Below are 16,261 nucleotides of genomic sequence, written 5' to 3'. Positions count from 1 at the left end.
CTGTGTACACTATAAGTTATTAAAGTTGCACAAGGACTTTATAAACACCCTATATAGCACCTTCCACGTCCTTCGACAACTGACAGCACTTCACAACTAATTAGTTACTTCTGTAGTACAGTTGCTTACATAAGCAAATGTGTAGCCAATTTGTGCAGTGAGTTCTAAAAATAGCTAAGTTGAAAAACAAGTAAAAAGCAGTGCAGCTTACTTAGTCTCCAAGTTTTCCTCCATCAAACATACAAATGCTAAAATAAGGTTACTGGATTTTCACAGAAAAGTTCAATCCTAAAACATTTGTAAAAATCCCAGAACTCCACATAATTAAAATAAAGTTTGACCATATTTCAGATCATAATTGTGACCACAAACACAAACCTTTACATGACTTAAAAAAAAAATTGGCACCAAAATCATGAAACAAAATCTGCAGGTAAAGTTTAATTGTCATTTTAGAAAGCCAAGAAGCTGAAATTACATTGTACACCTTCTGGTATTAAATGATACTTTCATAAATAAAATTATACATCAAGGAAAAAATTGCAGAATGGAAGTCATGAGGCTAGCAGAAAGAGCCAAAACACATGGAAATGTAGTATGATTTGGATTTCCCTTCCAATTTTCTGCCCTTGCCTTTCCTCTTCCGAAGCTGGTTACTGAATCAAAGTCAGTCTTCCGCAATGCTTATACATTCAATACCTTTTATGGATAATGAAACTATATAGAATACTAATTCTTTTGGAAATCTGATTAAATTGCGACATTAAGGATTTCAAGAAAATTATAATTTTGTTTGAACTTGGGCTTGGAAAGTTTGCAATTGTCTCTTGCCCAAAAATCACATGTTGAACGTCAAAATCATGGTCACGCAGCATTAACGAATGTATTCTACCTCAGCATAATGGATGCATGGTTTCAAATAGCTTTTAACTTTTTTTCTCCAAACAATAAGGTACAATTTATTTTTATGATTAATTCTCAATTACAGCTTTGATCTGTCCTTATGATATGCTGGGGATATGCAAATACTTCTTTTTGCCTCATCAATAACTAACATTTTTTCTACATCACTGTTTACATTGCCTATATTACCCTAATGTAGATCTGGAATTGCTTCTATACTTGCTAATTCAATAGTACAGAACTCTCCATTGCCAGAACCATCTAACCATTCTACTCTGGTTACAGTTTTAATTTGCTGACTAATCTAATAAATTCTTTTTTCATTATCCAGTCTATTTTTCAATTCCTTTCACCAAGACTTAGCAATGATGGATACAGGTCACTTTCTGGAAAAAAAACAAAAAAGGGAAAAAACAGGAGTAATATCAATTCAAATATTTTGCAATTACTAAAAGTATAACGTCACAACCTTTAGCACCACATAACTGAGCTATTATAGTGTCAACTGCCCTATTAATTCTGTAGTTTCATACGTAGTTATGATTTGTGCAATGATCACCACCCCCCCCCCCCCAATTTATTTACAGTTCATACTGCAGCACAGTTACCATACAAAGATACTCTGACACCAACTGTGAAAAGGCACAACAAAAAGGGTACATCAGTACATAAGACGGGATGTGAAATGATCCATTGAAGTGCTCCCAACTAAAACATTTCCACAATGGCATCTGACTGTATACTGAATAAACTGAAATGTTTTTGAAACCATTACTTTATTTGGAAGATTACATAACATGCTAAAATGATTGGAATAAAGAAATCAATTTTATCCCCCAAAAAATTTCCTGTTATTTGCTGTAAAATAGAAATTAATTGAAAATGAATTTGTGTCCACTAAGGATCCTGAATGAAAAGTGTATTTGTGGACACCAGGAGAGATCAGGATTAGGCTTGGCTGTGCTTGCTGTTTCACATGTAGGGTTGTCACCACAGTACATCCTTTTAAGGAGGAAAGGAGAAAAAGTGGGGGGGGGGGGGGGGGGGGGGGGGGGAGACAGAGAAATGGAATACCATAGTCCAGGTTACATATTCTACCAGAATAAAAATAACCGTACATAGGGATGTCTGTCCCCGAGATATTTCTGGGTAGAATAACTTAATTAGTCTACAGCATTAATTCTGAAAAGAACTTTTCAACTGCCGCTTATAATTGAACTTTTCTCTAATACACTGTAAATGAGTAGAACCAATCAGAAGTGTTACAGGCTGCAAATTTTGTGCATTTTTGCAATGTAGTCATTTACACTAATGCCTTGCATAGATATGCAGATTACTCCATCTACCCACACGACAGATATCTTGCAAATCTACAAGAAGTGACCTTAATTCTGGTGCAATGAGTTTCAACACCAGGAGCAATGGAAGCACATTCATCCATGCTTTCTCCATTTTGGGTTAACCTAGGAAACAGTTCCAAAAGCTGGATCCCTAGTCAAGGTTGCATTGTAACAAAAGAATAACCCGTGTTCAACTGACCCCACCTCTGACGTAGAGATGTTTCTGATGGAAAGTTATCAATGATGTGCAGCCTTGAATCACATTAGAATTTCTGACAGTTAATATAACTAATTTATTCAATACAAAATAGCAAGCGATTTAAAATACCAATGTTGAACTGCTAAAATGAAAGATTGCATCTCACCTATTTTCTTTCTCAGATCTGTTCCTGGGTAAAGGGGTCATCAGATCAACAGAAGTCAAATTTTGTCTGTTAAATTTGTATCTTACATCATGAGGAGTTCTTAAATTTGCATCGAAAGATGACAAAATCTGGTACACAGATTAAATTGTTAGTATACTACAGGCAAAAGAATTAGAAAATTACTAGTTACAAAAATAACAAGTGACTTATTTCATTTTAGTTAGACTTATTTGAGTGCATAGATGAGTCAGACAAATTCCTTGGAACAGGACATGATTATGCTCCATATGATAGAAATATAGAATCTTAAAGCAAAGGAGGTAGCCATTTGCATCTGTGCCAGGTTTCTGAAACAAGCATCAACAACAACTTATTTATATAGCAGGAGAGAGTGGTTAAAGATCAAAAGGTCTGAAAATTAGCAGCCGAAGACAAGCCTGAAAATTGTTTTTGACAAGGAATCATGTAATTATAGCACTGTTAATGATCAGCAAATGCTTCCAGGCCACTTCAAATCTGCAGAAACATTATTTACCTTCGATTACCGTCAAGATGGTGGACCAATGCATTTGTCTAAAATCACTAAAGTGACCTCAGCATTTGAACATTTCAGAATTTAATAGTTAGTACATCATGTAACTGTGAAGGATGAAGTAATTTTAACACTAGAACTATCAGTTCTGTTTTTTTTTAAAAGCCCGTCGGAAACCCACGAAGTTGCCCCGAAAGTCAGATGCAGCAGTTCCGACTCGCAGCAACTGTCAGTAAAACTGAAAATTCAGATTCTTTTTTTTTAAAGCCGGTCTCTCCCCGTCCCTCTATCGGTCTGACCTGGTCTCAATCTGACTCTCTCTCTGGGTCTCTCTCGCTCTGCCTTGGTCTCTGAGTCTGTCCCTCTGTGATCTCAGTGTCCCAGTCTCTGTCTGTGTGTCTCTCTCCCTGCCTAAGTCTCGGGGTCTCTGTCTCTCTCCCCCTCTCTCCGTCTGTCTGTCTCTCTCCCCCTCACTCCGTGGCTGTGCCCGTCTCCCCCTCCCTCTCTCCGTGGCCGTCCCCGTCTCCCTCTCTCCCTGTCCGTCTCCCTCTCCCCGTGGCCGTGCCCGCCTCCCTCTCCCCGTGGCCTTGCCCGCCTCCCTCTCCCCGTGTCCGTCTCCCTCTTCCTCTCTCCATGGCCGTGCCTGTCTCCCTTTCCCCATGTCCACTCCCCTCTCCCTCTCATTCGCCCCTTGTTGGTGTCCGTCTCACATTCTCTCTCCGTGTCTTGGTCCCTCTCTCTCACTCTTGCTGGCTCCGTATCTCTTTCTCTCGCGCTCAGTATCCCTCTCGCTCGCTCTGTGTCTGTCTTCCTCTCCCCGTGACCGTCTCCCTCTCAACACGTTGGTGCCTGTCTCACACTCTCCCTCTCGCTGCGCGTCCCTCTCTCTCTCTCTCTCTCTCCCTCCCTCTCGCTCCGCGTCTCTCTCTCTCTCTCTCTCTCGCTCCGCGTCTCTCTCTCTCTCTCGCTCCGCGTCTCTCTCTCCGCGCCTCTCCCACTGTCTCCGCACCACTCCCTCTTGCTGCGGGTCTCTCCCTCTCGCTGCGTCTCGCTCTCTCCGTGTCTCCCCCTCGCTGCGTGTCTCGCTCTCGCTGCCTCTCCCTCCGCGCCTCTCCCTCTCGCTGCGCGTCTCTCTCTGTCTCTCCCTCTCGCTGCGCGTCTCTCTCTGTCTCTCCCTCTTGCTGCGCGTCTCTCTCACTCTGTCTCTGTCTCTCCCTCCGCGTCTCTCCCTCCCTGTCTCTCCCTCTCGCTCCGCCTCTCTCCCTCTCCCACTCACTCCGCATCTCTCCCTCTCGCTACGGGTCCCTCCCTCTCGCTGCATCTTGCTCTCTCTGTCACTCCCTCTCGCTACGCGTCTCTCTCTCTCTCTGGCTCCGCGTCTCTCTCTCCCTCGCGTTGCTTTTCTCTCCCTCTCGCCGCGTCTCTCTCTCCCTCTCGCCGCGTCTCTCTCTCCCTCTCGCCGCGTCTCTCTCTCCCTCTCGCCGCGTCTCTCTCTCCCTCTCGCCGCGTCTCTCTCTCCCTCTCGCCGCGTCTCTCTCTCCCTCTCGCCGCGTCTCTCTCTCCCTCTCGCCGCGTCTCTCTCTCCCTCTCGCCGCGTCTCTCTCTCCCTCTCGCCGCGTCTCTCTCTCCCTCTCGCCGCGTCTCTCTCTCCCTCTCGCCGCGTCTCTCTCTCCCTCTCGCCGCGTCTCTCTCTCCCTCTCGCCGCGTCTCTCTCTCCCTCTCGCCGCGTCTCTCTCTCCCTCTCGCCGCGTCTCTCTCTCCCTCTCGCCGCGTCTCTCTCTCCCTCTCGCCGCGTCTCTCTCTCCCTCTCGCCGCGTCTCTCTCTCCCTCTCGCCGCGTCTCTCTCTCCCTCTCGCCGCGTCTCTCTCTCCCTCTCGCCGCGTCTCTCTCTCCCTCTCGCCGCGTCTCTCTCTCCCTCTCGCCGCGTCTCTCTCTCCCTCTCGCCGCGTCTCTCTCTCCCTCTCGCCGCGTCTCTCTCTCCCTCTCGCCGCGTCTCTCTCTCCCTCTCGCCGCGTCTCTCTCTCCCTCTCGCCGCGTCTCTCTCTCCCTCTCGCCGCGTCTCTCTCTCCCTCTCGCCGCGTCTCTCTCTCCCTCTCGCCGCGTCTCTCTCTCCCTCTCGCCGCGTCTCTCTCTCCCTCTCGCCGCGTCTCTCTCTCCCTCTCGCCGCGTCTCTCTCTCCCTCTCGCCGCGTCTCTCTCTCCCTCTCGCCGCGTCTCTCTCTCCCTCTCGCCGCGTCTCTCTCTCCCTCTCGCCGCGTCTCTCTCTCCCTCTCGCCGCGTCTCTCTCTCCCTCTCGCCGCGTCTCTCTCTCCCTCTCGCCGCGTCTCGTTGCTTTTCTCTCTCTCGCCCTGTGTGTCTCCCTCTGCGCCTCTCTCGCGCTGCTTCGCTCCCCGCCTCGCCCTCTCCCGCCTCGCCCTCTCTCTGTGTGTGTCTCTCTCTCTGTCTGTCCCTTTCTCTCTCTGCTCCCCAGTGTCTCTCTCTTTCTCCCCCCTTCCTGTCTGTGCTCCCTCCCCACCCACCAGGCTGGTGCTGGTTTAAAGAGCAATCTGACTCTCTGTGCTCCCTCAGCGCCGCTCTACCTTGCGCCTCTGGCTGGGTGCTGGCCCACTTCCTCCTCTCCCCTCTGTCTCTCTCTCTCTTCCTCTCCCCTGCAGCGGCCATTCCCGCTCACACACCAAACCGCCCAAAAAGAGCAGGGGCAGCCGATCTCAGCAGTTCTCTGCTACAAACTGCCAATCAGCGCCACTCCACCCAGGCAGCTCACTGTCATTCACAGACACTGACCAATCACAGATAGGATCAGCATGAAAGCTTTGGCAGGCCAGAAGAAGCTGATAGCAGATTTCCAAAACCCTAATATCGGAAATCTGCCAATCGGTGGAAATTTCCCATCCCTGTATATAGCATGTTTAATAAAGTGCAATGTCCCAAGGTGCTTCACAGGAGCATTATCAAACAAAATTTGATACACATAAAGAGTTATTAGGGCACTTGGTCAAAGAGGTAGGTTTTAAGGATAAACTTGGAGGAAAGAGAGGTAGAGAGATTTACGGAGTGAATTCCACAACTTATGGCCTGGGCAATTGAGGGCAGGCCACTAATGGTGGAACGATTAAAATCGGGGATGCGCAAGAGGCCAGAGTTGGAGGAACGCAAATATTTCCGAGGGTTGTAGGGTTGGAGGAGATTATAGAGATAATAGGGAGGGGCGAGGCCATGGAGGGAATCTGAAAACAAGATGAGAATTTTAAAATCAAGGCATTGTCAGACCGAAGCTAGTATAGGTTAGTGAGTACAGGGGTGATGGGTGAATGGGACTTGCTGAGAGTTAGGGCACGAGCAGCAGAGTTTTGGACGATCTCAAGTTTATGGAGGGTGGAAGATGGTAGGCCGGTCTGGAGTGCGCTGAAATATTAAGTCAAGAGGTAACAAAGACATGGCCTGGTTCCATTTCTGTACCTTTTCCTTGCATCCTTTTTACATAATTTCCTGTTTCAAGTAGCTGTGCATTTTTGTTTCCAAAGCCATTATGGATTCTGTTCATTGCTAGTAGGGCAATCCGTGTCCTAACAACTATGTAAAGAGTTTTACTAAGATACCAGAGATCAGAGGCTTTAGTTATGAAAGACTAGAATTGCCCTTTCTTCTCTTATCTTAATTTTATATCCTCTAAATTACTGACTGACCAAACCTATTTACAGTACAAAATCATTCATTTTTCTTCTCATAACTAAAACCCCTCAGTCTCTGGTATCATCTCAGTAAATTTCAACATCCTTCCTAAAGTTGGATACCCAAAACCAGACAAAATTATAACTGTGGCCTAATTAATTATTTGTATAGGTTTAGCATAGCTATATGTCTCTGCTGATGTACTCGATTCAAAAAGCCTAGGATTCCATATTCTTTTTTGAAGCTATCAACATCCCCACCCATTTTTTAAAAATCATGCATATTAACCCTGAAGTCTGTCTGATTCTTTATTCCTTCTGAAGTGTTACTATCCTTTATATTTTCTCTCCTTATTCTTCCATCCAAAATGTATCATCTCACAGTCCTTTGCATTTATCTGTTCAATCTCAATCTATGTCCTCAAGTAACTTAAGTTTACTTTACAGTTAATTATACTCTCTACTTTAGTGTTGTATGCAGAATTTTTGATAGGCTGCATTTGCTGACAACGCAACCACTAGGTGGTGTTGTACTAACACATGCACAAATGCAGCCTCATTGAATGAAACGTCACTGTCTGTGACGTTCAGCCAGCTGCCAGGATTAAAGATGGCGCTGCTCAATTTATCACAGAAAAATAACTTCAACCCATGGCAGCACACAATGTTACATGTTTGATCCTTGGAGAACATTGCGCTGTTCAAAATCTCATCAGAGGGACAGCACCTCTGACAGTGCTGCACACCCTCCGTATTCTGTGAGGTTTCAGTGTCATCCTGCTCTCTGGCCGCTCACTTCCCACCCGCCCCCCATCCCGCTCTCCGGCCACTCACTCCCTGCCCCCATCCTGCTCTCCAGTCGCTCGCTACCCCCGCCCCTCCTGCTCTCCGGCCGCTCACTCCCCCCAACAATCCCTCCCTCGGGTCGCTTGCTCCCCGATTCCCACCCCCCACCATCCGTCCAGACGCGAGCTCTAGGCTGCAGGCCGTGCCACTTGCCTCCACTCAGCTGCTTGCTCCTAGATCGTCCTGTCACCCCTCACAGCCCGCTTTGCTTCTTCGAGCAGAGAAGTAGCCGAGAAGAGGAAAGCGGCCCGTGGCCTGGAGCTAGCATCTGGAGGGTTTGAGAGGGGGAAGCGGAGAGTATGGGGGAGGGGGGGTGGTAGGGGAGTGGGGAGTGAGTGGCCGGAGGGTGGGTAGGAGCAGTGAGCGGCCTGGAGTAAGTAGCCAAGGGGGGGGGGGGGGGTGGGGGGGAGAGCGTTTTCCTGCACATGTGCCAGTTAGTCCTGGCAAGGCAAGACGCAGGCTGCGCATGCGCAGCTTCTCAGACCGCAGGAGACCGTTAGCACATGTGCGCAGCTTGGAGCGCTCTGATGACGTCAGCGAGCTGCTGCGTTGCCAGGAGTTACTTTGATTATATAAAACTATGAGCAGTCTTAGGCTTCTAAAGGCACTGTGCCTGCAAGTCATACTATGAACTTAATGTTTTATAACAACAACGTACAACAACTTGTATTTACATAGCACCTTTAAGGCATGAAACATCCCAAGGCACTTTACACAAGCCACCCACACCCCCACCGCTTTACTTGCTTAAAACCTTTCATATTTCTAATATCTGTTCGTTCTGAAGAAAGGTCACTGACATGAAACATTAACTCTGCTTCTCTCTCCACAGATGCTGCCAGACCTGCTGAGTATTTCCAGCATTTCTTGTCTTTATTTTAGATTTCCAGCATCCGCAGTATTTTGCTTTTATTAAAAAACAGAATATGTCACCAAGCCACGAAAGGAGATATTAGATCAGATGTCCAAAAGCTTGGTCAAAGAAGTAGGTCTTAAGGAGTATCTTATAAGGAGGAAAGCGAGTTGGAGAGGCAGAGAGATAGAGGGAGGGTATTCCAGAGCTAGGGGCCGAGGCAAATGAAGGCACGGCCACCAACAGTAGAGCGATTAAAATCAGGGATGCACAAGAGGCCAGAATTAGAGGAGCGCAGATATCTTGGAGGATTGCGGGGCTGGAGGAGATTACAGAGATGGGGAGGGATTTGAAAACAACAATGAGAATTTTAAAATCAAGACGTTGCTTGACCGGGTACCAATGTATGTCCGTGAACACAGGAGTGATAGGGGAACGAGACTTGGTGCGAGTCGAGACATGGCAACAGAGTTTTGCATGACCTCAAATTTACAGGGAGTAGAATGTGGGAGACCAGACAGGAGTGCATTGGAATAGTCAAGTCTGGAGGTAACAAAGGCATGAATGAGGGTTTCAGCAGCAGATGGTCTTGAGACATAGGCAAAGTTGGGCGATGTTACAGAAGTGGAAATGGGCAGTCTTAGTGATGGCACAAATAGGAGGTTGGAAGCTCATCTCGAGGTCAAATGTGATGCCAAGGTTGCGAACTGACTGGCTTAACCTCAGACTGTTGTCAGGGAGAGGAATGGAGCCCGTAGCTAGGGAATGGAGTTTGGAGCGGGGACCAAAAACAATGGCTTTAATCTTCCCAAAATTTATTTGGAGGAAATTTCTGCTCATCCAGTACTGGATGTCGGAGGATAAGCAGTCTGATAATTTAGTAACAGTGGAGGAGTTGGGAGAAGTGGTGGTGAGGTAGAGCTGAGTGTCGTCAGCAACGCGTAAAAACTAATGCCGTGCTTTTGGATGATGTCACTGAGGGCAATGTATGTAGACAAGATATAGGAGGGGGCCAAGGATAGATCCATGTGGGACACCAGAGGTAACGGTATGGGAGCAAGAATTATGATTAATTTAGTTCAATAGACAGCACTTAACATTGTGACAGCCCAGTGAAGTACCAGCTAAATTCTTGGCCATAAACTGAGGAACCACGCACTCCATTTCCGCTAATCAGTGTCAATACTTCTTAAAATTATACCAAGAAAATAATAACCATGCCCCTTCCCCTCCCTAACAAAAACATGGGACTAAACAACAAAGCAACCACCTCTCCTCCCTCCCTCATCCGCATGGAACAGAAATTCCAGCATAGGCTAGGAAAACTACTTGTAATCTCAGCACCTCCATTGCATTAACAGAAATTTGAGCACTTAACTATAATCCCCCACACTAAGTTTAAAAATATTAAACTGAACTCTGGAGAAAAGAGGATGAGAGAAAGGGGGTGAGGGCTAGAGAAAGAATGAACAAGATCCCACCGCACTGATAAAAACATTGTGAACATACTTCAACGTCACTTTGAATTCCCCTGCCACTGAACAGAGGAATATTGGGTGAGAATTTGAGGCCTCCTGCTTGGCAGAAATGAAGCAGTAGCACCCCAAAAATTGCTAAGAACTTATTGCTCTGTTCTTCATGTAACAGTCACTATTCTGTCCAGGTCCTTGGAATAGACAGCCCGTGCAGCTGCCTGAAGCAAGCATGCAGGTAACTTAGGTATTGAAAAGCTATCTTAGGACTCTACTCAGTGGATTGTGCAGTATCCGCTTGCAGCCCAGCCAAATAGGAGCCCAAGAGGCAAGTACTTATGGGGGAGCCAGCAACTCCAACATCGTGCTGCTGCACCATTCCCACTCCCCAAAGTCGCCCAAAAATGGACTCCATCCCATCTGAACGACCTTTTAAAAGGACTGCCCAAAATTGCTCTCCAAAGCTTGTTTTCTGCCTGCAGCCCGCTGACTCCCCATGTTAATCTTAAAATGGACTGGATCTCCCATTAGCATTATCTGCTTGAAAACGCAAGGCAAGGAGAAAGTTGGGACAGCAAAGAGCACCACAGGAGTGGCTCCAAGAATTTAAAACGAAGCAAGGCAGAGCAGTAGAGAAAGGGGAACAGAACATGAGAAAAAAGAAAATTGCGAAGTGACTTCACAGCACAAGGAGGGGTGGAGGGGATAAGTTTACAGATAAACATTTAAGTCAACCTACATATAACAAACTAGATCAAGTAAATACTTCTAAAAAATAAAAAAAAAACCAAATTGATTAAATACATTAATTAATTACATAAATATAACACGGTTAGATAGGGGTGACACTGAAGCTGGTATGCCGCAACTGTAGCATGTGGGAACTTTTGGTGAGCTTCATGATCCCAGACAACTACATCTGCAATAAGTATGAGCTGGAGTCCAAGATGTAAATATTGTGGGACATCAGGAAGGACGGAGAGATACTTGGACACATTGATCCAGGAGGCAGTCACACCTGTAGTGGTACTGGTCTGATTAGTGGTCAGGGACAGGAGCACGAGATTGGGAGTCAGGTAGGTATGGAGATCCCATGTGTAATGCCAGAGGAGTCTTGGCCTTGTCCTTATCGTGTGTGGATGGGAGTAAAGTATGCAAGATTGATGAGAAAACTGTGCATGGTACAGGAGGCCATTCAAGTTGGGGGGATTGAAAAGGAATGGGGTATTGGTAGCGAACAGCATAACCAGAAGGATAGAAACTATTCTCTGCAGCCGCAACCAGAACTTCTGAAGGTTGCGTTGCCTGCTCTGTGCCAGGGTTAAGGACATCCCCTCGTGGCTGGAGAGGAACCAGGAGCGGAAGGATCCAGTTGTCATGGTCCGCCTGGGAACCAACAACATAGAAAGGACTAGAAATCAGGTTCTGCTGACAGCACCTGAAGAGCTCGGCTGGAAATTAAAATGCAGAATCTCACAGGTAATAATCTCTGGGTTGTTACCTGAGCCATGTGTAAATTGCCATAGGGATAAACAGATTGGAAGGTTAAACATGTGGCTGAAAGACTGGTGTGGAGGCAAGGTTTTCAGTTCATGGGGTACTGTCATTAGTACTAGAAAAAGAGGGAGCTGTTCCCTTCGGACAGGCTCCACTTAAACCAGACTGGAATCAGTGTCCCATCGAATCAAATAACTAGGGCAGTAGATAGGACTAATGAAAGAGGTGGGGTGGGTAAAGAAATTCAGGAAAGAGGAAATTCAAACACAATAAGGGAAATGTGGAGGTTGTATAGCACAGTAGCTATTGGGGTAGAAGTATGCAGAGTAGGCCAGGAAGGGACAGTAACTAGGGTGACATAAGGAAAAAATATAAAGAAATTAAAGCTTTAGACACTATATTTTAATGCACGAAGCATTTGCAACACAATAGCTGAAGAGCGCAGGTAGAAATTTATGGTTTGATTTAATAACTATTATGGAGATAAGGTGGCAGAGTGACCAAGGTTAGGAATTAAATATTCCAGAAAAATTGACCTTTAGCAGAGATGGGCAAAATAGAAAAAGGAGGATGGGTTTCCCTGGTAATAAAAGATGGGATAACAACAGAAAGGAGTTTAGTTCAGAAAATCAGGAAGTAAGATCAATTTGGGAAAAACTAAGAAAAACAAGGGGCAGAGAACATTGGTGGAAGTAGTTTACAGGCAGTATAAATCAGGAAATTAGTGGTGCATGTAACAGGGGACTTTAATCTTCATTTAGACTGGGCAATCCAAATTCGCAGTAATAGTGTGGAAGACAAGTTCATGAAATGCTTTCAAGATAGTTTTTTCGATCAGTACTTCCAGGAACCGACTAGTGACTATTTTGGATCCAGTATTGTGCAATGAGACAGCTTTAATTATAACCTTGCAGTAAAAGGAGTCTCTGGGGAAGGAGTGATCATAATATGAAGAATTTTACACTAAGTTTGAGAAGGATTTAGTTTACTCCAAAACTAGCTTCTTAAATCTGAACAAATCAAACTACATAGGTAAGAGGGACGGGTTGACGAAAGTAGTTTGGAAAACTAGATTAAAAGATACAACAGTTGATAGGCAATGACCAACATTTAAAGAATGAATTCATAATCTGCAACAATTATACATTTCCTTAAGGAATAAACACCCCACAGGAAAAGTGGTCCAACTGTAGTTAACAAGTTAAAGATAGTATTAGATTAAAAGAAGAGGCTTATAATGTTGTCAAAAAGAGTAGCAAGCCTGAGCGTTGGGAGGATTTTAGAATTCAGGAAATGATAAAGAAAGGGGAAATAGGATATGAAAGGAAACTAGCGAGAGACATAAACCCAGATTGCAAAAGTTTCTATATGCATGTAAAATAGAAGAGATTAGCGAGAGTAAACATAAGTTTCTTCGAGGCAGACAGAAGAAAACATAATAGGGAATAACAAAATGGCAGGGACAAAAAATACTTTGCATCTATCTTCATGGTAGGAGACAAAAAACATACCAGATGTAGTGGGGGCACCAGTGGTCTGTAAAAATGAGAAAACCTAATGATATTATCAATAAAGAAATAGTACTGGAGCAATTATTTGAACTGAACACCTACAAATCCCCTGGATGTGGGGTTTTAAAAGAGGTAGCTACAGAGATAGTGAATGCATTAGCTTTTGATCTTTCAGACTTCGCTAGATTCTCGAACAGTCTCTGTGGATTGGAAGATAGCAAACATAATCCTGCCATTCAAGAAAGGAGGGAGAGAGAAAACAGGGATGTACAGGCCAGTTAGCCTTATGTCAGCAGTAGGGAAAAATGCTGAAATCTATTATTAGGGACATGACGGCTGGAATTTTACCAGCCCACTAAGTGCCAGGTTGGAGTTGGGTGTGGTAAAATTACAGCGGACTGTGTTTGGCCAGCAGTGTGACATCATGACGTTGCTTCTGGATTTTACCAGCGGCGGTAACCACGCAGGACGGACTTCCAATGAGGTGGCGGGACACCAATTGAGACATTTAAAGCCCAATTTACTGCAACTTTATGGGGCGATTTCAATGTTATCAGTGGCGCATGGGGACCATGGGACTTTGGAGCCCCGCTTGGTGAAACGAGGCGGCAGTGGGTGGTGAATGGCAAGGAAGCGGTGGATAAGTGCTGGCTAAGCCATTGGGAGAGCCAGTGTGCAGTAGCAGGAAGGGTAGAGTGCAAAGGCAGACATCGGCAGAAGGTGCCAGGAGTGGCGTGGGTGCGGCCAAGGTCACATAGGAGCATTGGCACATCCCAAAGAGAGGATTCAGGGGAATGTTTGGGGGGATGAGCAAGTCAGCTTGTTGGTAGGCCTAGGGTCTAGGATTGAGAGGGTGGCCACCTGCCATGGGCCTCCTGGTCCCTGCTGAGGCGGAGGGGTAGCTCAGAGGGAGGCAGGTGCAGGCACCAGCAGGGGCATTTAACCAACCTCACAACCATCAAGAGGGCCAGCTTCAAAGTGGATCCAACTCAGAAGGGAGCAGCCACGTGCCTGAAGATGATCCTATTCCCAGGAAAGAGCACATTGCTTGAGGCTGACCTTTCTGCTGTCCTAGCGGCAGTGTCTCCGAAGAATGGCTCTCCAGGGAGGCCGTCAATGATCTCTGTGCCATGCTGCAGGGTGAGCTGAGACCCATGGGGATTGGTGAACACCCAGTGTCAGTGGCCCTGAAGATCACTGTGGCTCTCAAGTTCTACACCTCCAGCCCCTTCCAGGGATCCATTAGGGGCATGTGTGGGATCTCCCAGTCTGCAGCCCATTAGCCCATCAAAAAGGTGAACAATACCCTGTTCAAGAGGGCTGGCGACTATGTGCGATTCCGCACAGATCTGGAGAGTCAAGTGGAGAGGACCATTGAGTTTGGATCTATCACTGGATTCCCCCGGTGCAAGATGTTATCAACTACATGCATGTGGCCAATATGGCTCCCCCGGAGCCCCCAGTGGCCTTCATCAATAGAAAAGAGTTTCCATTCACTCAATGTTCAACTAGTCTGTGATCACCAAAAGAGAATCCTACAGGTGTGTGCAAGGTTCCCTGGAAGCAGGCATGACGATTACATACTTATCCAGTCCCAGATGCCACAGCTTTTCTGGACCCCAGCACATCTTCAAGGATGGATTCTGGGAGACAAGGGCTACCCACTATAGACATGGCTATTCACACCTGAGAAGGAACCCATGCTCGGATGCAGAGGAAAGGTACAATACCTGCTAAGGATCGACTCCAACGAGCATTGAGCAGGCCACTGGACTTCTGAAGATGCAATTCAGATGCTTTGATCGATCAGGGCTCGACAGGGCTGATGTAGGAAGGATGTTTCTCCTAGCTGGGGGAGTCTAGAACCAGGGTACAGAGTCTCAGAGTGGGGGGAGGCGGTGGTGTAGTGGCATTGTCACTGGACTAGTAACCCAGAGACCCAGGGTATTGCTCTGGGGACATGGGTTCAAATCCCACCACAGCAGAAGGTGGAATTTGAATTCAATTAATAAATCTGGAATTAAAAGCTAGTCTAATGATGGCCATGTAACCATTGTCGATTGTTGTAAAAACCCATCTGGTTCACTAATGTCCTTTAGGGAAGGAAATCTTCTGTCCTTACCTGGTCTGGCCTACATGTGACTCCAGACCCACAGCAATGTGGATGCCCTCTGAAATGGCCTAGCAAGCCACTCAGTTGTATCTAACTGCTACGTAGTCAATAAAAAGGAATGAAACCGGACGGACCACCCGACATCGACCTAGGCAGTGGAAATGACAACGACAAACCCAGCCCTGTCGACCCTGCAAAGTCCTCCTTACTAACACCTGGGGGCTTGTGCCAAAGTTGAGAGAGCTGTCCCACAGACTAGTCAAGCAACAGCCTGACACAGTCATACTCACGGAATCATACCGTACAATGTCGCAGACACTGCCATACCCTATCCCTGGGTATGTTATTTCACCCAGAGAGCGGTGAGCCTGTGGAATTCGCTACCACAGAAAGCAGTTGAGGCCAAATCATTATTTATTTTCAAGAAGGAGTTAGATATAGCTCTTGGGACGAAGGGATCAAAGGATATGGGAGGAAAGCTGGAACAGGTTACTGAGCTGGATGATCAGCCATGATCATAATGAATGGTGGAGCAGGCTTGAAGGGCCTGCTCCCATTTTCTATGTCCTGTCCCACCGGCACGACAGACCCAGCAGAGGTGGCAGCACAGTGAAGTTGCCCTGGGAGTCCTCAACATCAATTCCGAACCCCATGAAGTCTCATGGCATCAGGTCAAACATGGGCAAGGAAACCTCCTGCTGATTACTACCTACCACCCTCCCTCAGCTACATGTTGAGCAACACGTGGAGGAAGCACTGAGGGAGGCAAGGGCACAGAATGTACTCTGGGTGGGGGACTTCAATGTCCATCACCAAGAGTGGCTCGGAAGCACCACTACCGACTGAGCTGGCCAAGTCCTAAAGGACCTAGCTGCTAGACTGGGTTTGCGGTAGGTGGTGAGGGAACCAACAAGAGGGAAAAACATACTTGACCTCGTCCTCACCAATCTGCCTGTTGCAGATACATCTTGTCCATGACAGTATTGTAGGCGTGACCACCGCACATCCTTGTGGAAACGAAGTCCCACCTTCACATTGAGGATACCCTCCATCGTGTTGTGTGGCACTATCACCGTGCTAAATGGGATGGATTTCGAACAGATCTGGCAACCATGAGGCGCTGTGGGCCAAGCGGTTCCAGTACAGCTACAACATTTGC

The 16,261-nt window shown here is 46.6% G+C and overlaps 1 protein-coding gene across 2 annotated transcripts in view; it reads right to left on the bottom strand.

The window, feature by feature from the left end:
* Positions 1–423: 423 nt before the first annotated feature.
* ska3 (spindle and kinetochore associated complex subunit 3) overlaps positions 424–16,261 on the bottom strand; it is a 93,297-nt gene continuing 77,459 nt past the window's right edge. For both annotated transcript variants that reach the window (XM_068033643.1, XM_068033644.1), the window contains 2 exons: positions 2,609–2,736; positions 424–1,289 (listed from right to left, as the gene is read on the bottom strand). In XM_068033643.1, coding sequence (XP_067889744.1) covers positions 1,283–1,289; positions 2,609–2,736 — 135 coding nt within the window. In that variant the 3' untranslated portion in view covers positions 424–1,282. The remainder of the gene's footprint in view (positions 1,290–2,608; positions 2,737–16,261) is intronic.

The sequence above is a fragment of the Heterodontus francisci genome, chromosome 6 (genome assembly GCF_036365525.1).
Source record: "Heterodontus francisci isolate sHetFra1 chromosome 6, sHetFra1.hap1, whole genome shotgun sequence".
In the NCBI taxonomy this organism is placed as follows: Eukaryota; Metazoa; Chordata; class Chondrichthyes; order Heterodontiformes; family Heterodontidae; genus Heterodontus; species Heterodontus francisci.
This window is presented reverse-complemented; position numbering and strand designations above follow the sequence as displayed.